The sequence below is a fragment of the Pogoniulus pusillus genome, chromosome 22 (genome assembly GCF_015220805.1).
Source record: "Pogoniulus pusillus isolate bPogPus1 chromosome 22, bPogPus1.pri, whole genome shotgun sequence".
Classification (NCBI taxonomy): domain Eukaryota; kingdom Metazoa; phylum Chordata; class Aves; order Piciformes; family Lybiidae; genus Pogoniulus; species Pogoniulus pusillus.
In genome coordinates, this window is record NC_087285.1 from 3,382,691 (window position 1) to 3,405,823 (window position 23,133).

Below are 23,133 nucleotides of genomic sequence, written 5' to 3' on the forward strand. Positions count from 1 at the left end.
AGCCCAGACCCCTGACGGGGGTCAGAGCCGGTGCTGGGTGGGGCTGTCTAGCCACGTGTGTCGAGCACTGTCCTTGTAGCCTTTGTGTCCCCGGGGCAGAGCCCAGCCCCGTTCCCATGGGACACCCAGGACAACACTGACCCAGATCCTGCCTCGCCTTCATTGCCAGAACGGGAATGCACCTCTCACTCCTGCCAACCCCCCGCATCCCCCTGGGAAGGAGCTGCCTGCAGTGGGCAGGGTAAGTACCAGGGCAGCTCCGTGGTCAAATCCTTCTCTAATGTGACATCGATGGAGACCAGCCAGCGGGACCCCTTCTCGCCCCTGAGGGCACAGAGTGTCCCGTGGGGCAGTCTGTGCCACGTGTGGGGACAGTGTGGGGCTCCCCAGGGATAGCTCGGCACTGAGCTGTGCCCCCTGCACAGCAGGACCCCAGGGCGAGCACCGCGCCCCCCCGGCCAGAGTTGGACATGCTGTACAAGATCGAGGACGTGCCCCCCTGGTACCTCTGCATCCTGCTTGGCTTCCAGGTACGGCCTGGAAAGGGGATACCCCCACATCAGCAGAGGCCAAGCCCCAGCTCCCTGTGATGTGGGACGCCCCACTGAGCCCCCTCCTCACCCCCACCAGCACTACCTGACCTGCTTCAGTGGCACCATCGCTGTCCCTTTCCTGCTGGCTGAGAGCCTATGCGTGGGCAAGGACCAGCTCACCATCAGCTACCTCATTGGCACCATCTTCACTTGCGTGGGCCTCACCACCCTCATCCAGACCACCGTGGGCATCAGGTAGAGCCGTGGCCCCGGTGGGGAACCGTCCCCTGCCCATGCCCAGGCGGCGGGTGCAGGCATCCCCCTCTCGTCCCCCGCCAGGCTGCCCCTCTTCCAGGCGAGCGCGCTGGCCTTCCTCATCCCTGCCAAGTCCATCCTGGCCCTGGAGAAGTGGCGATGCCCGCCTGAAGGTGAGGGGGCAGGGAGGTGCAGGGGAGGGTGCCCAGCTGTCCTCCACCTGCTGGGTCCACCTCATGCCCCTCCATCCCCAGAGCAGATCTACGGTAACTGGACGCTGCCGCTCAACACCTCCCACATCTGGCAGCCGCGCATGAGAGAGGTGCGTCCTTCCCGCCGCCATCCCGCGGGACCCCCACGCCCACGGGAGGCTCCTGACCCCCTCTCCTTGCCCCGCAGATCCAGGGGGCCATCGTGGTGTCCAGCCTGGTGGAGGTGGCCATCGGGCTGCTGGGGCTGCCCGGGGCACTGCTCAGCTACATCGGGCCGCTGACTGTCACTCCCACCGTGTCTCTCATCGGGCTCTCCGTCTTCCAGGCAGCCAGCGAGCGAGCCGGCTCCCACTGGGGCATTGCTGTGCTGTATGGTGTGGGGATGGGGACAGGGGCACAAGAGGGCAGAGGTGTCCCCCACCATGGAGCCAGGAGCATGCTAGATAAGTGACCTCGTCTCTCTCCAACCAGGACCATCGTCTTGGTCGTCCTGTTTGCCCAGTACCTGCGGAACGTCCCCATCCCGCTGCCCGGCTACCGCTGGGGCAAAGGCTTCGTCTTGTTCCGTGTCCACATCTTCAAGATGTTCCCGGTAGGGATTGTCAGAGGGCTGCTGGGTGCTGGGGCGCCCCAAAAATCCCCCCTGTCCCCACACGCGAGTCTACCAACGACACAGGGCACGTCCCGGCTCTGTGCCCCCGCAGATCATCCTGGCCATCATGCTGATGTGGCTGCTCTGCTACGTGCTGACCCGCACCGGCGTCTTCCCCAGCCAGCCCGAGCACTACGGCTACAAGGCCAGGACGGACGCACGGGGGGAGATCCTGCCTGTGGCACCCTGGTTTCGAGTCCCCTACCCCTGTGAGTGCCAGGCAGCCCCAGCATGTGTGGGTGCCCCAAAGCCTCTGTGCGCTGGGGGATGCAGAGATGCACAGAATCACCAGGGCTGGGGAAGTCCCAGAGCAGTGAGCGCCAGCGGGGCTGTGTCCCACCCTGACACCCGCCTCTGCCTCCCGGGCAGGCCAGTGGGGTCTGCCCACGGTGACCTCAGCAGCCGTGCTGGGGATGTTCAGCGCCACGCTGGCGGGCATCATCGAATCCATCGGGGACTACTATTCCTGTGCCCGGCTGGCAGGAGCCCCTCCTCCCCCTGTGCACGCCATTAACAGGTACAGCCAGCTGCCCACACCCTCGGTACCCTGCCCGTGCTGTGCCGCCCCTGGGAACCAGGCAGGGATGCCGCAGCAGGGTAGAGGCTGGGCCCAGCCTGTTCTCGTTGCCGCTCAGGGGCATTTTCACCGAAGGCATCTCCTGCATCATTGCCGGGCTGCTGGGAACCGGCAACGGCTCCACCTCCTCCAGCCCCAACATCGGTGTGCTGGGCATCACAAAGGTACCGGGGCCAGGGAGGGGTCTTGGCTCTGTGGCTGGGGCCAGGCACTGTCACCTGCTGCCAGTCTCTCCGTGCAGGTGGGGAGCAGGAGGGTGATACAGTACGGGGCAGGCATCATGCTGGTGCTGGGGACCATCGGCAAGTTCACGGCGCTGTTCGCCTCCCTGCCCGACCCCATCCTCGGCGGCATGTTCTGCACTTTATTCGGTAACCCCAAACCCAGCCAGCTGCGGGCATCAGCCCTGGGCCACCGTCCCAGAGAGCTGGGGGCTGCTGAGCCCGCGGGGATGCTGGGCGGACTTGGAGGTTTGGGGCCAAACCACGGCGGTGTTTGGCGGCCCCCGGCTGCCCGCTGGCTGGCTCCCCGCTGGCGGCGGCAGCAGCAGCAGCAGCAGCGTGGCACCGCTGCCCGCCTACAGCGCGGCTGCTGTCTCTGCTGGCAGGCATGATCACGGCCGTCGGCCTCTCCAACCTGCAGTTCGTCGACATGAACTCCTCCCGCAACCTCTTCGTGCTGGGCTTCTCCATGTTCTTCGGGCTGACGCTGCCCAACTACCTGGATTCCAACCCCGGGGCCATTAGCACAGGTACCCAACCCGCCACGAAAGGCCCCAGGTTTAGAAAGGATAATCCTTCTGGTTTGAAAAGTCCTTTAAGATCATCCAGTCCCACCCTTAGCACACAGCCATGGCCCTCAGCACCACATCTACAACACTCTGGAGAGGAGGAATCCACCACGGCCCTGGGTAGCCTCTGCCAGGCTGGAGCAAACCTTTCAGGGAAGAAATAGTTCCTCATATCCAACCTTGCCTGATTCAGCTTGTGGCTGGTTCCTCTTGTCCTATCACTTGTTCCTTGAGAGAAGATGCTGACCCCTCCCAGCTTCAGCCTCCTTTGCAGGAGTTGTAGAGAGCTAAAAGGTCTCCCCTCAGCCTCCTTTTCTCCAGCATGAACAGGCTCAGTTCCCAGACCTGTCCTCCAGACCCTTTGTCATCTTTGCTGCCTTTCTATGTACCTGCTCCAGCCTCTCAATGTTCTTGGAGTGAGGGATCCAAAACTGAACCCAGGCCTCAAGGTGTGCCCTCAGCAGTGCTCATTACAGGGGGACAATCCCTGCCCTGGTCCTGCTGGCCACACTGTTGTTGATTCAGGTTGGGATGCTGGTGGCCTGCTTGGCACACACAGGCTCAGCTTCAGCTGGCTGTCAACCAACACCTCCAGGTCCTTTCCCAGCAGGGAGTTTCCAGCCTGAAGTGTCCATGGGGTTGTTGTGACCCAGGTGCAGGACCTTGGCCTTATTGAACCTCATCCCACTGGCCTCATCTGATCCATCCAGCCTATCCAGGTCCCTCTGCAGAGCCTCCTGTCCTCAAGCTGATCAATTCTGCCAGCCAGCTTGGTGTTGTCCGTAAGCTGACTGAGGATGAGGGTGCCTGGATCCCCTCACCCAGACCATTGACCAAGAGCAGGTCCCAGTGCTGAGCCCTGGGGGCACCATGCTGGGTGCTGAGGGTGCGGTGGGCTGATCTCACAGGCACTTATCGATAGGCACCAGACCCAACAAGCAGCTCCCCAGTGAGCACCAATCAGTTAGCTAAGTGCAGGCGATCACAGCAGTTAGCTAAGTGCAGGTGATCACAGCACGTCCCAGCCCAGTCCCCACGCTCTCACAGGTGTCCCCGAGTTGGACCAGATACTGACGGTGCTGCTAACCACGGAGATGTTCGTCGGGGGCACCATCGCCTTCGTCCTGGACAACACCATCCCGGGTAACCGAAGCACATGGAGCCAGGGGGAGGCAAAGGGGCGGGCTGCAGGCAGATTGGAGCCGCAGGAGGGGGGGGGGGAGAGTGAGGGGAGGCTGATGCCAGGGGAAGGCAGGGGCCGGGCTGACAGGGTGGTGGCTGGCAGAGGGACGCAGGAGGAGCGTGGGCTGGTGCAGTGGAAGGCAGGGGCTGGGCTGACAGGGTGGTGGCTGGCACAGGGACGCAGGAGGAGCGTGGGCTGGTGCAGTGGAAGGCAGGGGCTGGGCTCTGGGCTAGCAGGGTGGTGGCTGGCACAGGGACGCAGGAGGAGCGTGGGCTGGTGCAGTGGAAGGCAGGGGCCATGCTGACAAGGTGATGGGTGGCACAGGGACGCAGGAGGAGCGTGGGCTGGTGCAGTGGAAGGCAGGGGCCATGCTGACAAGGTGATGGGTGGCACAGGGACGCAGGAGGAGCGTGGGCTGGTGCAGTGGAAGGCAGGGGCCATGCTGACAAGGTGATGGGTGGCACAGGGACGCAGGAGGAGCGTGGGCTGGTGCAGTGGAAGGCAGGGGCCGGGCTGACAGGGTGGTGGCTGGCACAGGGACGCAGGAGGAGCGTGGGCTGGTGCAGTGGAAGGCAGGGGCCATGCTGACAAGGTGATGGGTGGCACAGGGACGCAGGAGGAGCGTGGGCTGGTGCAGTGGAAGGCAGGGGCCGGACTGACAGGGTGGTGGCTGGCACAGGGACGCAGGAGGAGCGTGGGCTGGTGCAGTGGAAGGCTGGGGCCATGCTGACAAGGTGATGGGTGGCACAGGGACGCAGGAGGAGCGTGGGCTGGTGCAGTGGAAGGCAGGGGCCATGCTGACAAGGTGATGGGTGGCACAGGGACGCAGGAGGAGCGTGGGCTGGTGCAGTGGAAGGCAGGGGCCGGACTGACAGGGTGGTGGCTGGCACAGGGACGCAGGAGGAGCGTGGGCTGGTGCAGTGGAAGGCAGGGGCCATGCTGACAAGGTGATGGGTGGCACAGGGACGCAGGAGGAGCGTGGGCTGGTGCAGTGGAAGGCAGGGGCCGGACTGACAGGGTGGTGGCTGGCACAGGGACGCAGGAGGAGCGTGGGCTGGTGCAGTGGAAGGCAGGGGCCATGCTGACAAGGTGATGGGTGGCACAGGGACGCAGGAGGAGCGTGGGCTGGTGCAGTGGAAGGCAGGGGCTGGGCTGACAGGGTGATGGCTGGCACAGGGACGCAGGAGGAGCGTGGGCTGGTGCAGTGGAAGGCAGGGGCCGGGCTGACAGGGTGGTGGCTGGCACAGGGACGCAGGAGGAGCGTGGGCTGGTGCAGTGGAAGGCAGGGGCTGGGCTGACAAGGTGATGGCTGGCACAGGGACGCAGGAGGAGCGTGGGCTGGTGCAGTGGAAGGCAGGGGCCAGGCTGACAAGGTGATGGCTGGCACAGGGACGCAGGAGGAGCGTGGGCTGGTGCAGTGGAAGGCAGGGGCCACGCTGACAAGGTGATGGGTGGCACAGGGACGCAGGAGGAGCGTGGGCTGGTGCAGTGGAAGGCAGGGGCCACGCTGACAAGGTGATGGGTGGCACAGGGACGCAGGAGGAGCGTGGGCTGGTGCAGTGGAAGGCAGGGGCTGGGCTGACAGGGTGATGGCTGGCACAGGGACGCAGGAGGAGCGTGGGCTGGTGCAGTGGAAGGCAGGGGCCGGGCTGACAGGGTGGTGGCTGGCACAGGGACGCAGGAGGAGCGTGGGCTGGTGCAGTGGAAGGCAGGGGCGCACTCGGACAGCACGTCCAAGGCCAGCTTGAGGAGCTACGACTTCCCGTTCGGCATGGGCGCGGTGCGCGGCAGGCGCTGGCTGCGGCGTGTGCCCATCTGCCCTGGCTTCATCGGCTTCAAGGCCCGGGCGGGAGCCCGCGGCGCGGCGGCACCGACGGCGGCACCGGCGGCCGAGCAGGACGGCACCGACAGAGTCTCCGTGTGCACCAAGGTCTGAGCGAGGGCAGGGCTCGAAGCCGAGCCGAGCTGCCACGGGAGCTGTCGGAGCTCGTCAGCGCCTGCCGAGCCCAAAGCCGAGCCCAAAGCCGAGCAGCTCGGTTGGCCTCAAACACGATGCCCTCCGGGGGCCATCCTGAGCTCCTGGGGACCACCACCCTGGTGCCATTGCTGCACCCCGAGCTGCAGTCGGTCGGGACTCGTTGGGCGCTTCGCTGGGGCTCGTTAAGCACTTGCTCGCTAGGCACCGCCGGAGCCAGCCGCGGCCGAGAGCTCCCACCAGGGGCCGCGGAGTTTCGGCCGCTGTGCGCTCAGCTTCAGCAGGGCTACCTGGCAGCTGAAGCGGGCTCCGTGGGGGCTGCAGCATCCAGACCAGATCCGCTCCAGCTCAGTTTCAGACGCCTATTTTAAGATCATAAATGAGAAATCATGAAACAACCAACCCAAGCCTACGTGCCCTGCCAGCGTCTTGGCTCTGCCCTTGCCCCTGCCTGCCTTGTGAAGCCTCCCCACACTCCCTCCCGGGCTGCCCAACATAGAGACCACAGTGGATTTTTGTTCAGCTCTAGCAAGCACCTTTGGTGGGCTTCTCCCAGCCCCTGGGTGCAGCAGCAGAGGGGCTCAGCACAAGCCCTCTGCTTTGGGCAGCGCTGGCCAGCCGGCTCCATCCCAGCCACTGCCTTGTGCAGCTGGCTGGTTTCCAGCAGAAGGCAGCTGAGGGCCTCACTGCCAACAGTCAAGGCCGTCTCTGGGCTTGGATTTGACACTAGAACGCCGAGGTTGAAGCCAGACTGCATGACCCTGCCAGCCTGTGCACCCTGGCATGGTGGCATGGCCACACACTCACTCCCCAGCCCGAGCAGGGAGAGCAGATGTGAAAACCCCATGGGTGGAGACTGAGACACTTTAGTAAGTGAGGAAGGGGGGAAAAAATAACAACCAACCCCCCCCCCCCCTCCTCAGGCAATGCAAATTCAGTCACCTGCCACCTCCCACGGGCACAGCAGTGCCCAGCCAGGCTGTAAGCAGTCAAGAGCTCCCTCTCTTCTGCTGCTGCCACAGTTTGACTGCCGAGGGTGACCTTACATGGTGTGCAACACTCTCTTGCCCACCTGTGCCCCTTCCCAGCTTCTTGCCCACCCCAAGCTTACTCCCTGGGGCCAGAGCAAGACAAAGACCAAGGCCTGACGCTGTGTGAGCAACAGGCAGGAGGCTGGTGTGCTGGCAGCTCTGTTTGAGTCACTCCAAGCACAGCAGGGCAGAGGCTGAGGTGGGGAAGAGCTGCTCCATCCGAGCAGGCACCATCAGGAGGTTTACCTCTCCACGAAAACCTGCCACTGTGTCACAGTTGGCTAGGAGACAGCAGGGAGGAAAAAAAAAGCCCAAAGCCAAGCCAGCAAACCGTGGCTGTTTCACAACAAGCTGGCTCCCAGCAGCAGCAGCAGCAGACAGTTGCCAACCCCCCTGAGCTGATCACACCCGGGCTGAGACTCAGGGAGGAAGCTCCCGGACAAGCAACTGCTGCCAGCTGCGTGGGGGCTCTCTCTGTGCTGAAACTCCCACTCCAGCTAAAAATAAGCTGGGGCACAGCAGGATGTTGTTTCCTGACCTTCTGTCTTCAGGTGCTCCAAACCTAAACAATCTCCAAGGCAGTGGTAAGGCCAGAAGAGGTTTTGTTTTGCAGCTGTAAGTCAGCAATGGGAAGGGAAGCTTGGGATAGTTGCATGGAATGTTTTGTGGAGCAGCAGCCAGATGAGTTGTTCTGATTGGGTTCATCTAAAGAGGGGGGGCAGGTGTTTCTTCCACCTGCAGGCAGACTGGCACAGTCTGATGATTAACACAGAACCCTGCAATTGTTTTGGTTGGAAGAGATCTCTAAGATGATCCAGCCAACCATTAACCCAGCACTGCCAGGTCACCACTGAAATGTGGCCCTCAGCACCACATCTACACAGCTTTAACCTCCCCCCCCCCCGCCCCGGGGATGGAGACTGCACACCACAGCCCTGGGCAGCCTGGGCCAGGCCTTGGCAACCCTGCTGGAAAAGAAACTGCTCCTAATGTTAACAGATATTAACAGCCAGGCTGGGCAAAGTTGTGGAGCAGAGTGGGATTGGGAAGGTGCTGGAGGCCATCACTGCTACCCATTCACAGCTTGCATCGGGTTGGAAGGGACCCTCGAAGGGCACCTTGCCCACCCCCCCTGCAGGCAGCAGGGACACCTCCAACCAGATCAGGGCCACGTTAAGTCTGATCTTGAATGTCTCTAGGGATGGGGCTTCAACCACATCTGTGGGCAACCTGTTCCAGTCTCTCACCACCCTCATTGTGCAGAACTTCCTCCTGATGTCCAACCTAAACCTTCCCTGCTCCGTTTTCAAACCACTGCTCCTCATCCTATCCCCACAGGCCCTTCTAAACAGTCCCTCCTTGACCTTCCTGTAGGTCCCCTTCAGCTATTGAAATGCAGCACTAAGGTCTCTCCAGAGCCTTCCTTCTCCAGGCTGAACAGCCCCAATTCCTTCAGGCTGTCTTCATAGCAGAGGTCCTCCAGCCCTCTGATCATCATTGTGGCCTCCACTGGACCTGCTCCAGCAGCTCCATGTCTCTCTTGTGTTGAGACTTCAGAACAGGACTCAGTACTCCAAGTGAAGTCTCCCCAGAGCAGAGTGGCAGGATCTCCCCTCTCCTTCTCTGGCCATTGCCCTTCTGGGCTGCAAGTGCCCACTGCTGGCTCATGTTCAGCTTCTCATCCACCAGCACTCCCAAGTCCTTTTCTGCATCTGCCACCACCACACCAGTCACCCACAGCCTGCAGCAGCTCTCATGCTCATAGTTCCAACAGCTGTCATGCCAAAGCCTATGGCTGCATGCACTGGGCAGTGCCAGGGCTTTATTTAGTGCCATCAGCTGTTAACAAGGACTGCCTGTGCTGCCAGCAGCAGCAGAGCCCAACTGGGTTTAGCAGTGTGGAGAATGAAGGAAAATATTCATAGGCTCAAAAAGTGGTTTGGGTTGGAAGGGACCTTAAACACCATCCAGTTCCAAACCCCTGCCATGGGCAAGGACACCTCCCACCAGCCCAGGCTGCTTGAGGCCTCATCCATCCTGGCCCTCAACACTTCCAGGGAGAGGGCATCCTCAGCCTCTCTGAGCACTCTGTCAGTGTCTCACCACCCTCACTAGAATTTCTTCCTAATCTCCAACCTCACTCTCCCCTCTCCCAGCTCAAAACCATTCCCAGCCCTTGTCAAAAATCCCTCCCAATGCTCCTGTTGCCCCTTCAGGTACAGGAAGGCTGCTCTGTGATGTCCCCGGAGTCTTCTCTTCTCCAGGCCGACCAGCCCCAACTCAGAGGCTCACAGGATGTCAGGGGTTGGAAGGAACCCAAAGAGATCCAGTCCAACTCTAGAAATCAACTCTCCCTGCCTGTCCTCAGAGGGGAGGTTCTCCATCCCTCTTAGAATCATAGAATCAAACAGGTTGGAAGAGACCTCCAAACTCATCCAGCCTAACCTAGCACCCAGCCCTAGCCAGACCATGGCACTGAGTGCTTCATCCAGGCTGTTCTTGAACATCTCCAGGGATGGCGACTCCACCACCTCCCTGGGCAGCCCATTCCAATGCCAATCACTCTCTCTGCCAACAGCTTCCTTCTAACATCCAGCCTAGACCTCCCCCAGCACAACTTGAGGCTGTGTCCCCTTGTTCTGTTGCTGGTTGCTTGGGAGAAGAGCCCAACCCCACCTGGCTACAGCCTCCCTTCAAGTAGTTGCAGACAGCAACGAGCTCTGCCCTGAGCCTCCTCTGCTGCAGGCTGCACCCCCCCAGCTCCCTCAGCCTCTCCTCACAGGGGCTTGTGCTCTTCTCATCTTCACACCCAGCAGAGTGCAGAAAACAGGAGGAACAAAAAGCAGCAAACCAGAACCCAACCTTTGACAGGTGATTTCAGGTCACTGTGTTTAACCAAACAGCTTCCTGGGCACCAATCCCTCCTGCCCCCCCAACCCGGTAACACTAACCTCCCTTTTTCCACTCTCCCAAGCTTTGCCAGGAGATGCTGCAGCCCATTCACCAGACAGCCAAGCAGGGTCAGTTCTACTATTATTTATTTTTTTTTAAATATTTTTGAAAAAATATAATTTTTTTACAATATTTTCAACTTAAACACTATTCACACTGAACACGTATGGCAGCTTAACCTACCCCAGTTATGAAGTTTAAGAAGCCAAAACTGTTCTAGCTTTATTAAAGGAAAGAAAAATGAACCCAAAAAAAGGAGAGGGGAGAAAATAAAAAGGAGAGGGGAGGAAATAAAAAGGAGAGGGGAGGAAATAAAAAGGAGAGGGGAGGAAATAAAAAGGAGAGGGGAGGAAATAAAAAGGAGAGGGGAGGAAATAAAAAGGAGAGGGGAGGAAATAAAAAGGAGAGGGGAGGAAATAAAAAGGAGAGGGGAGAAAATAAAAAGGAGAGGGGAGAAAATAAAAAGGAGAGGGGAGAAAATAAAAAGGAGAGGGGAGAAAATAAAAAGGAGAGGGGAGAAAATAAAAAGGAGAGGGGAGAAAATAAAAAGGAGAGGGGAGAAAATAAAAAGGAGAGGGGACAAAATAAAGAGGAGAGGGGAGAAAATAAAGAGGAGAGGGGAGAAAATAAAAAGGAGAGGGGAGAAAATAAAAAGGAGAGGGGAGAAAATAAAAAGGAGAGGGGAGAAAATAAAAAGGAGAGGGGAGAAAATAAAAAGGAGAGGGGAGAAAATAAAAAGGAGAGGGGAGAAAATAAAAAGGAGAGGGGAGAAAATAAAAAGGAGAGGGGAGAAAATAAAAAGGAGAGGGGAGAAAATAAAAAGGAGAGGGGAGAAAATAAAAAGGAGAGGTGAGAAAATAAAAAGGAGAGGGGAGAAAATAAAAAGGAGAGGGGAGAAAATAAAAAGGAGAGGGGAGAAAATAAAAAGGAGAGGGGAGAAAATAAAAAGGAGAGGGGAGAAAATAAAAAGGAGAGGGGACAAAAAAAAAGGAGAGGGGAGAAAATAAAAAGGAGAGGGGAGAAAATAAAAAGGAGAGGGGGAAAATAAAAAGGAGAGGGGAGAAAATAAAAAGGAGAGGGGAGAAAATAAAAAGGAGAGGGGAGAAAATAAAAAGGAGAGGGGAGAAAATAAAAAGGAGAGGGGAGAAAATAAAAAGGAGAGGGGACAAAAAAAAAGGAGAGGGGAGAAAATAAAAAGGAGAGGGGAGAAAATAAAAAGGAGAGGGGGAAAATAAAAAGGAGAGGGGACAAAATAAAAAGGAGAGGGGACAAAATAAAAAGGAGAGGGGAGAAAATAAAAAGGAGAGGGGAGAAAATAAAAAGGAGAGGGGAGGAAATAAAAAGGAGAGGGGAGGAAATAAAAAGGAGAGGGGAGGAAATAAAAAGGAGAGGGGAGGAAATAAAAAGGAGAGGGGAGAAAATAAAAAGGAGAGGGGAGAAAATAAAAAGGAGAGGGGAGAAAATAAAAAGGAGAGGGGAGAAAATAAAAAGGAGAGGGGAGAAAATAAAAAGGAGAGGGGAGAAAATAAAAAGGAGAGGGGAGAAAACAAAAAGGAGAGGGGAGAAAATAAAAAGGAGAGGGGAGAAAATAAAAAGGAGAGGGGAGAAAATAAAAAGGAGAGGGGAGAAAATAAAAAGGAGAGGGGAGAAAATAAAAAGGAGAGGGGAGAAAATAAAAAGGAGAGGGGAGAAAATAAAAAGGAGAGGGGAGAAAATAAAAAGGAGAGGGGAGAAAATAAAAAGGAGAGGGGACAAAAAAAAAGGAGAGGGGAGAAAATAAAAAGGAGAGGGGAGAAAATAAAAAGGAGAGGGGAGAAAATAAAAAGGAGAGGGGAGAAAATAAAAAGGAGAGGGAGAAAATAAAAAGGAGAGGGGGAAAATAAAAAGGAGAGGGGGAAAATAAAAAGGAGAGGGGGGAAAAAAAGGAGAGGGGGAAAAAAAGGGAACAAATCAGAACAAGAAAAAAACCCCAAACACAAACCCAAAGGAAAACAAAAGTTGTTGTGCTGTAGACTATCTTGTAGTGATGATTAAACAAAGCAAGGGAAAAGCACCACTCAAATCACTTAACGCTGGGGTTCTCCTGGTTAAATCCCGCGGTGGTAAAAGCTGTGGCTTAAAAGTTACATAGGTAGAGCTTAAGTAGGGGTGTGGGGTTCTGGGAGGAGAAAGGAGGTGATGAAACTCACATCTCCTTTCGACGCCGCGGGGGAGAGGAAGGTTTGGAACATGATATCGCACTGCAAAGTACAGGGAATTCCTTCCTGCAGGGGTGTTGGGTTGGGGTAGCTGAAATCTACGACTCTGCACAGGTTGCTCTCGAAGCTCCTGCTGTTTCCGAGGAGCAGGAAGGTCTCAGGGTGGGGGGCAGCGGGGGGAAGGTTAACGTTAGTCACATTATCGCCGTTCCAAAGGGAAGTTAGCTCGTTTGCATAACAATCAGATCTCCTCGCGTTGTCACTTTTAAGTTAAGGCATGATCAGGTGCAAGGCTAGCACCGGTTAACACATCCTTAGTTAAAACCAGCCCACCTGGAGCACATCCCGAGCCCTGGTTAAAAAGAGAGAGTCTGCAGAAGGTTTAGAGAGGTGGTGCTTTGTCCCAGCTCCACTGGTGCCCAGCTGCGGTTCCATTGAGAGAGTTGACTTTAGTAACAGTCTCAGCACTTTTATTGAGCATGCAAGACTAACAAAACTTTGGCAATGCATAAGTGTAACACAGTGACAAGAAGAGAGAGCTTTTTAAACAATTAAATCTTCTAATACTGGCTTCACAGTGTGGAAATTGTGCTACATCCACCAAGAGAGGGCCCAGTCTACTCAAATGTTTAAGTACTTCACCCCAGGGACAAACTCCTTTGCGTTTGGATTCAGGTTACTCTTGACCTGAGGGAGGGAAAAACAGAAGTGGAGGTGAAATGACGATTTTCATCTCCCATCGTCAAGCTGAACACAATGAGGGATGCTGGGGAGGGGATTCAGAGGAAAGGGCACACGGAGCAGGGTTTCTGCCTTATGCCTATCCAAGTCTCTACAGCCATCAGACAACCCCAGCCCTCTCTGCTAGCTCCCCGAGTTATCCACCCTCCCTTAGCACCACCTGCATGTTTCAAGGCAGAGGAGGGCTGGGGGATAGGAAACAAGCAAACCACAGGCATGCAGCACACACAGCAGCTTGTCTCAGTGCTGAAGCAGCTTTTTCTGCAGTTGAGCTGCTGAGGCCTCACTTATTTAAGCAAGAGGAGGCCCCTGCCAGCCACTTCTGGGCATTGAATGTACAGGAGCACTACTGAGTGTTTCTGTGTCTACCCTGTCCTCCCTCCCACTTGGCAAGCTGCTGTTCCAGCAGCTCCTGCAGTTAGAGGTGGGCAGGCAGATACCCAAAGCGAGCTCTTTATCATGAAGGAACAGAGGATTAGGCTTTTATGTTCTTAACTGAGTCAGAAAGTGCTGCCTGCAGCTGCTTAAGCTTGGGAGAGAAGAGGTTTGCAGCTGAAATTCACAGCAGCTGTTTTTTGTACTCTGTATCAGTAACTTCATGTTTTGGTAGAGCAAATCTGTCCACACTGCCCTTTCCTCCTGGCTAAGCTCTGCACAGGAGTCATACAGGAAGAAAGAGGGAAACAGATTCACTGAGTTGTTTTTGGTTGCAAAAGTCCTTTAAGATCAGCTCAAACCATTCCCTAACTCTACCAAGGCTGGTGCTAAACCACAGCCCTCAGCACCACAGCTCTGTGTCTCTGAACCACCTCCAGAAACGAGGATTCAGTCACCTCCCTGGGCAGCCTGTGCCAGTGTTTGAGGATCCTTTCAGTGAAGTTTCACAGAATCAACCAGGTTGGAAAAGACCTCCAAGCTCATCCAGTCCAACCTAGCACCCAGTCCTAGCCAGTCATCTAGACCATGGCACTAAATGCCTCATCCAGTCTTTTCTTCTTATGTCCAACCTGGTGCAACTTGAGGCCATTCCTCTTGTCCTGTCACTTGTTACTGGGGAGAAGAGACCAAGTCCCACCTCACACCAACCAGAGAGCAATGAGGTCATCCCTCAGCCTCCATTTCTCCAGGCCGAACACCCCCAGGTCCCTCTGCTGCTCCTCCCCATCCCTGCTCTCCAGACCCTTCCCCAGCCTTGTTGCCCTTACCTGGACCCACCCCAGCACCTCGATGTCCTTCTTGGGAGTCCTCACTCCCCATATAAACAATCCCAGTTCAACTGCTTTCCCCTTTCTCAGAATTCCTACAGAGATTTGCTGTGTTTCCCATGATCCAAACCAGCCCTTAGAAGGTGGCTTGTAGCTGCCCAGCACTTAAGAGATGCTGAACTGAACTCCTGCAGCCCTGTCACTGACTGGCAGCTGACAGGTCCAGCAGGCTTCACTCACCTGCCTTTCTTGCAGAACATTCCATGCACAGCCAAAGCCAATTTAAAATGCAAGCCATGGACTAGGGTTATGAAGGAAGCCACTGAAAAGGTCATGTCACTCAGAGGGACATCCCCTACCCAACCATTCCACCTTTCCCCTCCACCAGAGGCAGGCAGGGTTTAAGAGCCCACATGTGAAGGGTTTACTCTTGCCATTATCAGCCATAAAACACAGGCTGGGACAGAGAGAGACATCAAGAAACACAACCAGAAAGTGCATTTACCACCAGATCCTCCAGTGATGAGCTGTCACTGATAACAAGGTCATTGAACTGGTCCTGGATTTGATCCATTGTCTGTGGGAGATCACGGGCTGGAATGAACCATTCGTGCTCCTCCTCTTCTTCCAGCATCTCCTGGAAGCAGCGCTCGATGAACTCTTCTTCCCACAACTCCTCTTCAATCTGTGCAACAAACCCAAACTGCTTCAGCAACAGCCTCAGGGAGAGCTTGGGGTCTCCACGCCGACACCTGTGCCCCTAGCTGACCTCCTCTCCAGCTCTGCAGTGAGACCTGTGCTGCAGCAAGGCAAGCAGCATTCATTTTGGAATGTAGGGAATAGTTTTTTTTCCCCAGGACTTTGGGCAGCAGTCAAAGATGAACGGCAGGAGAGCCCTGCCCCCAGCCCTGGCTATTCCAGCTGCAGCTTGTTACAAGGTCAAGGAGAAGGAAAACATCAGTTCCAAGTGAAAACTGAAGTTGTACCTGCAAGTCTGGACTGAACTCACTGCATACACGAGGAAGGGAACCAGGGGCACGTTTAAGTGAACCCTCTTGTGTTCTATTTTGTGCCCACTGCCCCTTGCTGTATCACTGAGCACCACTGAAAAGAGCCCAGCCCCATCCTCTTAACCCCAAGCCTTTAGCTAGTGAGAAGATGACCTCTCAGCCTTCTACAGGCTAAAGAGCCCCAGGTCTCTCAGCCTGCCATGACAGAGATGCTTCAGTGCCCTCACAGTCCCTGTGGCCTTCCATGGGCTCTCTCCAGCACTTCAGTGTCTCTCCAGAACTGCATACAACACTCGTGCAAGCCAGGCACCCTGACTAGGAAAGGCTTCTGCAAGGTTCTTAGGAATAACCACTATCTGTCATTTGGAACCAGCAGGATCAACATGGCTCCTGCTCACCCAGTGTGGCTCTCCTAAGGAGCTCTACATGCTCTTAGAGGCTGCTCTGAATGCTGACCTGCTGCACTACGAGCAGGAGGACTCAGCCAGTGCAGAACTGACAGGCAATGCTGAGATGAAAGGAAAGTTCTGCTTGGTTGTTCAGTAAACAAGCTCTGGAGGGAGTTCATCCAGATAAATTTTCCATGTCCTGCATGGTCTTACTTAGGAGTGGAAAGCAGAGAAACAGAAGCTGGAGGGAATGACTTGTCAGACAAGGGAGTGGAAAACAATCCAGGACAGATTAAACAGCTTGAATGAGTTTTTTCCTATCTAACCTTCACTCAATCCAAACACACTCCTTGATCCTGAAGTGAAAACTCAGTTACATGCCACAAATGTCAGATGACAAAAACACCACTCCGAGGTTCCTGCAAGATCTTGGTCCCCTGTGCTGTGGGCAAACAGATCCAGCAGCTCCCTTGGCACTCAAACAGAGTCCCTGTTGCCCAGAGCTGTGCATCACACTCCAAGCCACTGCCCAGACAGCTGTTCCCACATGGAACACTGACTTAGTAATTTCTCCAGTAAGCACTCCAGCAAGTTTCCAGTCAGTCCTGCCGGTGAGGCACTGTCTCCAAGCTGCATGTGGGTAAAGGCAGCCACCAGCTAGTATTACAGCAGGGCTTTGGTTACCTGCTTGTACACCTCCAGAAGTACTAAAGTTTAATTCCCCAAATGTCTGGAAATGAATGCTCCAAGTTTGCCTGGTTGAGATGTGCCTGCAGCTGTAGCTGACCAGGCTGCCACATGCTGTTTGCCTGCCTTGGTCAGACCACTCTCTCCTCATGCTCTCACCTTTCCTCTTCCTTGAAAACACTCTGCCACCAAAAACCAGCTGATTTGCAGCACAGCTCTCAGCAACTTGCCCAAGAACCACACTTCCCATTTGTTAACTGCAGGATAGTCCCCAGAGGGAAAAACCCACCAGACAGACAGTGAGACTGGGACCACTCTGGCCTACACACAAGAGAACGCAGATTTTGTCAGCAACCTGATTTCCAGATTAGCTCTGAGCCCTGCTGACACCCCAGAGAGAGCAGCACACAGATGCTGCTGCAGCTGAGATTCAGCAGAGCCACACTGCTGGAGTGCAGCACAAGCAGCTACTCGAGCACAAAGATCAAGTCCTGATTAAGGAAAGGGTGGTGCAGAGGCAGGTGGCTGCCAGCATCTGCAGGAGAGGAAACTGCATCCAGATGCAAGGTGAGAGATGAACTTAAGGCTTCCTCCCAGCCCAACTGCAAAGACCAGCTGGAAGACATTGAAGTATTAAGCAATAAACAGGACTGTCACCAAACAGCTCTACCTCTGAGGAACAGCAGCCTCGCTGAGGAGGCAGGGATGTGCCCAGACACATCCACTCCAGCTCTGCCACAGCCAGCATGTTTGTACATGCAGAGCTCCACAGCCTAGCAGGACCTGTCCCTTCCAACGTTTTTAACTCTATCTTTCAAGGGAAGATGCATTACAACCTGTGCTGAACTCCTCAGATTTTACACCAAGATTAGAGAGAAATGAGGACCTGCACATGCAGAGCTTCACAGCCTAGCAGGACCTGTCCCTTCCAAAGTTAACTCCACCTTTCAAGGGAAGATGCATTACAACCTGTGCTGAACTCCTCAGATTTTACACCAAGATTAGAGAGAAATGAGGATCTGCACATGCAGAGCTTCACAGCCTAGCAGGACCTGTCCCTTCCAACGTTTTTAACTCTATCTTTCAAGGGAAGATGCATTACAACCTGTGCTGAACTCCTCAGATTTTACACCAAGATTAGAGAGAAATGAGGATCTACACAGAGCTTCAGAGCCTAGCAGGACCTGTCCCTTCCAAAGTGCCACATTAAACCTCTCAGCTTGTTTCACCTTGCAGAGGCAGATGCAGCAGAACCTGCTTCACTCCCTGCAGATCTCCCACCAAGATGAGAGAAAAACAAGAATTTAGTGCTGGAGACACTGAGCCCTGCCTGATCCCCAGGATGCTTCCAGCAAGCCTATCTACAAACTCCTTCTCTAAAGGACTCCCAGCCTGGTTGCTAAGCCACAGCTCCTCTCTCTTCAGCTAGAAAATGCAAAACATGCCACAAGGCCTTTCTGGAGGGACATGACTTGCCTGCCTGTTGAACTCCTCTTCATTCTCCATCCACATGTACTCTGCAAAGGGGTTGTCATCTTCATGAGAGTGCCCATTAATGATCACATCCTCGCTGATGATGCTGGGGCTGGTACTGCTGCGACTCGGATCTTTCATGGCTGCTGCTTTGATTGGACGCCTGCAATTAGGCAAAGCAGTCGTTAGAGGTGTGCAGAGTCACTCACCAGCTTGCTTCTGCACAAGCCCTGCCCAAGGGAAGGCTGCACCTGGATTGGAAGGTTCCAGGTACAGCCTTGCTGTGACCGCAGCGGAGGAGCTCTGCTGATCCCAGCCAGTCAGAGCGGAGCAGAAATGCTGTTTGCATTGTTTTGGCAGATGTACTCAAGTTGACAAATTAAATCTCCCAAATGAAACCTGACCAAGGCCAAAGAAAAGTGACAGACAAACCCACAAAGCACATGTGCTTGCCAGCAGGAAAACACTTGAGGCAGAAATGAAAGAACAATTTGTTTGCCAAAACACTTTCAAAGCTCCCACTTGAGCTTCCACAAGGGAACGAACTGCCCAGTGTCCAAAAGGAGGGCAACCAACACTTCAGAGAGCTCCCAAGCACATGCCCATGGCAGGGGACATGTAGGTGTGACTCTTAGCCTACTCAAACTCAGTTATGGGATGTTCTATGTGTGGCACAGATCAACTTTTACAGCCACTTCGCCTTGTGGGCAAGGCAGAAACCATTACACACCGATTCCCTATGGAGCCCAGCTGGCACAGCAGCTCCCACAGCTGCCTCCCTGGAAAAAGCCCACTTCCTGGGAAGCTGCAGGTGAAGACACAGCATAACGTGCTGGCAGACAGTCTGTGCTTGTTCCTTGTCCCACTTCATTAACAGGGCCTGAGTCAGGCCTGGAGAGCACTCAACAACTGTGCGTGCCCACGATACGTGACACCAGGCAGCCCAAGCTGAAGGAACGAAGGCACAGCTGGCAAGCACCAAGAAAAGGACAAACCCCACATGGGCTCTGAATCCCTGCCCTAAGAATGGCATCACAGCCCTGTTGAGGGGCCGAGTTCAGAGAGCCAGGTCTGCTCAGTGCAGATTCTAGCTGAAAACCTTCGTTGTGCTGTACCCTGAATAACCCAGCCTCATTCTTTCCCCTACATCGTGCTGGAGCACAGACTCTGACACTGGGAAAGCCAAATATCTGTGGCTATGAATGCAGGTGATGCAGGTGATTATTCTGACAACAGCACACAGAGCATGGAGGCAACAGGCTCCAAAAAACACATCCTGAATGGTTTTCAAACACTGCTAGAAGCTGCCAACAAAAGGAGGCAGCTGCGAGGGGAAATCCTTCTCTTTGCTTCCCCAAGAAATGTTCTAGCTCGTTGTCTGCATGTCAAAAGAAACTTGAGAGGACATCAAGCTACAGCCTCCACTGGAGAGTACAAGGGCTTATCATGCAGCAGCTCATCTTGGTCCTATTACCTACAGAACTAATGCAAGTTTTGGTTCAAAGTGTGTTCTGGACCATACCAGGTCAAAAACCTCCTTCATTAAGAAAAGCACAAAGCTAAAGGATCCTGCCTGCTTCACTCTGTTCAAGGTTTTCCAATCAAAGCAGGGAAGTCACTTCAGCTCCCTAAGTAGTCCAACAAATGAGAGCAGAACCTGGGTATTCTAAGCAGAGAAAACAGGTTCCTTTTGATGTGCTTTCAGAACAAACCTGCAAGAGTTTAGTGGCAGCTTTTAAGCGAGAGCAGGAAAAGTCTCTGCATTCAGTAGCCTGAGTCGAGCTGCAAAGGGCTTTAAGCTGTCCACAAGCTAACAAACAGGGCAGGCTAAAAGAAATAAAAGAGCTCCAAGCCTAAAAAAAAAACCAAAACAACTGTTTTTTCTCTCCCAGGCAAGCATTTTCACTTTTTGTGTGTGGAGTGAACCTTGCTATTAATATTCCACTCCGCTTCCACGCACCAACAGTTCACACGGCAGGTGAGTAACTCTGCATTAGCAGGGTGAGGTAGGTAGTGAGGCCAAACCAGCACCTAAACAAGTCCATAAAGGTCAAAATAGTAATTATCTAACTCCTCTGTGTGAAAGCAGATTTCTCTGTTGCATCAGGGGCAGCTTTTCCAATTCCTGAAGCGTTCCCGCAGAGCAGAAGCTACTTTAGGAGGGAGGAAAGGAAGAGGAGAGCACTGCTCCATGTGGAGGCTGAAACGTTTCATTCCCTTGCTGCCCATGGGATGATTATCTTCCCAGATCCGAGAGGCTCAAGCTGAACATCTGATGCTTATCTGATCAAGCCCTAAGCCTGCCCAGGTTTTCCCACAGGAAAACAAGTCCACAACCACCCTCTGAGCAGCTAGGGAGCCTCGGGCCAGTGCCTTGCTCCCAACACTCCCTGTAATTTGATTTTCTGCACCTTGTAATAAGCCAGCAGGGCACAGGGAGCTTTCCATTTCGCTGTGGCAAGGCACAAACCAGCAGGCTTTCTGTGCTCACTTGTGAGGACAAGACCAGTCTCGTTTCACCAGTACTAGATCCCAGGCTGTTTTAGTCAGTGGCAGTTTGGAGGAGGAGAGCCAACTGCCTCTTTAGGCTTGCAAAAAGTCACATTCTGAGGAGGCTGCTGCAGGAAAAAAGTCCCAGTGACAGGCTACACTATGGGGCATGAATAAAAATAACCCATTTTCCCTCTGTGTGTAGGTGGGATGCAGAGGATGGCAAAGCTCCTCACACTACAACAGGAAACAGAACAGTAGCAGCGCTAAGGAACAGTGAATATGGAGAGCTCTACCACAGGGATGGGATTGGAGACCCAACTCCAAATTATTCCAGGATTCTGGCAGGGAGTGGGAAAGAGGTAGAAGGAACAGTTTAAATGCAAAGGAAAAGTAGATAAAAAGTAGTTGGTTTGGGTTTAATAGAATCATAGAATCAGGCAGGGTTGGAAGGGAGCACAAGGAGCAGCCAGGTCCAGCCCCCCTGCCATGCCCAGGGACACCCTACCCTAGAGCAGGCTGCACACAGCCTCAGCCAGCCTGGCCTTAAACACCTCCAGCCATGGGGCCTCAACCACCTCCCTGGGCAACCCCTGCCAGGCTCTCACCACTCTCCTGCTCAACAACTTCCTCCTCACGTCCAGGCTGAACCCACCCACCCCCAGCTTTGCTCCATAATAAACACCATCTCAGAAACGAAACAAGAAAGAACCCTGTAGCAAGAGGGCTTGCAAGCTGACTGGATGTGTTTTCTTGGCCCAAGTTCAGGGCTTGTTAGTCCAGACTATCATTAAGGTTTATTAACTTACCTGCTTCTCTGGATTTTGCTTCATCTGCAACACAGAAGAGCCCTAAACCAACCAGCATTAAATCAACTTCGAGAGTGAAGGTTCTGCATTTAAAACCCCAAGCACGGAAGAAGATTATCTGCTGCCTGCCTCGGAAGGTTAAGGTCAAAGGGGCTCATTCCAGGCAGCAAACCCCAGGTCACCTATGAAGATACTTGCTCCAAGCCTCCCCCCCCCTCCACCAAAGCAGCACAGAGCAGCGAGCAGCACATTGGGAGTTCAGCATCAGCCGAAGTGTAGGCAGAGCTGTTTGCGGAGCAAGGAGCACTTTGAACTTCTGCAGATGGTGGCAGTTGTTTATCACTCAGTGATTACTGCTGTGAGTCAGGAGCCCTGGCCGAGTTCCTCGTTATCTAATGAGATTAGCAACCGGCAGCGCTCAACCGAACCGGTTACGCACCGTACGGTAAACACGTTTCTACATGGGAATCAGGCGGGCTGCTATCTGATACGAGCCCTGCAAAGCACTGCACCGGAGTGTAGGTGCGAACAGCTGAGGCATGTACAGTGTGCCAGCGCCGGGGTGAAAGCGGCCACTCGGTTGGGACGAGCGGAGGCGCCCCGGAGGGAAGCAGGGCTGCGGGGAGCCAGGCGGGCACGAACCCTGCGGCAGGAGGCGGCGTCTGCTCCCCCGGACGCTGTCCTTGCTGCCGACCCTCCGCTTCAGCTCCCAGCTCGGCCAGGGCGATGAGGCGGGTTCAGCCCCTCCCGGGGGGCAACGGCACACCCACCGTGACAACGACCGCGGATTCCCAGCGCCCGGCACGGGTGGCCGCGGTCCTGCCTTTACGCACAACTTTCCCCCGCCGGCCGCACGGCCCAAAGAAACCTGCGCGGCCCCCGCGGCTCCGCACCCCGGCGGCGGCGGCGGCGGCCGGGACCGGCCCCTCCCCCGCCCGCTTTGTTCGCCCACAAGGGCCGCCCCCGCGCCGGGGGTTCCGTCCCGTCAGGCCCCGCGCCGCCGAGCGCCCCCCCCGGCGCTCCCCGGGACCCGGATGGAGCCGGAGACAATACAGACAGCGCCAGGGGCCGCCAGCCGCGCAGGCCCCGCCGCCGCGGGGCGGGAACGGGGAGCCGGGGTCTAGCGCCGCCTCAGGGGAGCGGGTGGCTCCCCCCGAACAGCCCCCCCCGCCTCCGCCACGGCAGCGGCGGCGCTGGGACAGCTCGCTCCCTCCCGCGCCGCCTCACCTGCGCTCAGAGGGATGGGCCGCGGGCGCACACGCCGGCTCCCAGCTGCTTCGCCGCCGCCTCGCTTCCCCCTCGCTGCCCGGCTCCGCTCCGCGCCCGCCGCTCCGTGCCCGCCGCCCCGCTCCCCTCCCAGCACCGCAGCCGCCGGAGATGAGGTCACTTCCGCTACCTGTGTGACCTCACGGCTCCGCCCCGCGCTCCCCGCAAGCGGCGGCGCAGGCAGGCGGCCCCGGCGGGGCGGCGGCGCCAGGGCTGCCGGGAGCCGCGGTCCGCCCGCGCGGCACGCCGGGAGCTGTAGTCCCGCCGGGCGCCGGGGTCCCGCCGGAGGCTGCGGTCCCGGCCCGGGCGCTCTGGTCCCGCCGGGTGCTGTGGTGCCGCCGGGGGCTGCAGTTTAGTCCCGCCGGGCGCTGTGGTGCCGCCGGGAGCCGTAGTCTAGTCCCGCCGGGAGCCGCGGTCCCGCCGGGCGGCCATTTCGCGCTTGTGGCACGGGGCACGCTGGGAAGAGTAGTTCCGCCGGGGCCGGGCGAGCCTCCATCTTGTGGTGCCGGCTGGCACCGGGGGGCGCGGGTGGTGCGGCGCCGCCGGAGCCCCGGGGGCTATGGGGCGAACGGTCTGCTGCTTGTAGTGGCACTGCAGCCAGGAGGGCACCGCTCCCCCTGTGCAGCGCTGCTGAGCCTCCTCCGGGCACGCCAGCAGCGAGAGGGAGCCCGGGACAGCGTTGCAGCCGCCAGGAGAAAGCAATTC

At 55.9% G+C, this 23,133-nt stretch overlaps 2 protein-coding genes across 5 annotated transcripts; one reads left to right on the forward strand and one right to left on the reverse strand.

Annotated features, from left to right (window-relative positions):
* Positions 1–205: 205 nt before the first annotated feature.
* Positions 206–6,579, forward strand: SLC23A1 (solute carrier family 23 member 1). The gene is made up of 14 exons (XM_064162264.1): positions 206–241; positions 429–530; positions 631–788; positions 873–961; positions 1,043–1,110; positions 1,188–1,369; positions 1,472–1,592; positions 1,705–1,861; positions 2,022–2,169; positions 2,288–2,393; positions 2,471–2,600; positions 2,837–2,980; positions 4,067–4,162; positions 5,876–6,579. The coding sequence occupies exons 2-14, from the start codon at positions 471–473 to the stop codon at positions 6,136–6,138; spliced, it is 1,722 nt and encodes a 573-aa protein (XP_064018334.1). The 5' UTR covers positions 206–241; positions 429–470; the 3' UTR covers positions 6,139–6,579.
* Positions 6,580–12,806: 6,227 nt separating this feature from the next.
* On the reverse strand, positions 12,807–22,475 carry PAIP2 (poly(A) binding protein interacting protein 2). Of its 4 annotated transcripts, none has more exons than XM_064161479.1 (4): positions 22,390–22,475; positions 17,867–18,026; positions 14,810–14,989; positions 12,807–13,045 (listed from the first exon to the last, which is right to left on the reverse strand). In XM_064161479.1, exons 2-4 carry the CDS (start codon positions 18,002–18,004, stop codon positions 12,980–12,982), a joined length of 384 nt encoding a protein of 127 aa, XP_064017549.1. In that variant the 5' UTR covers positions 18,005–18,026; positions 22,390–22,475; the 3' UTR covers positions 12,807–12,979. The 4 variants fall into 4 exon arrangements, with proteins under 4 accessions (XP_064017549.1, XP_064017550.1, XP_064017552.1 ...); XM_064161480.1 differs by lacking the exon at positions 22,390–22,475 and adding an exon at positions 21,933–22,008; XM_064161482.1 differs by lacking the exon at positions 22,390–22,475 and adding an exon at positions 21,805–21,890.
* Positions 22,476–23,133: the final 658 nt, after the last annotated feature.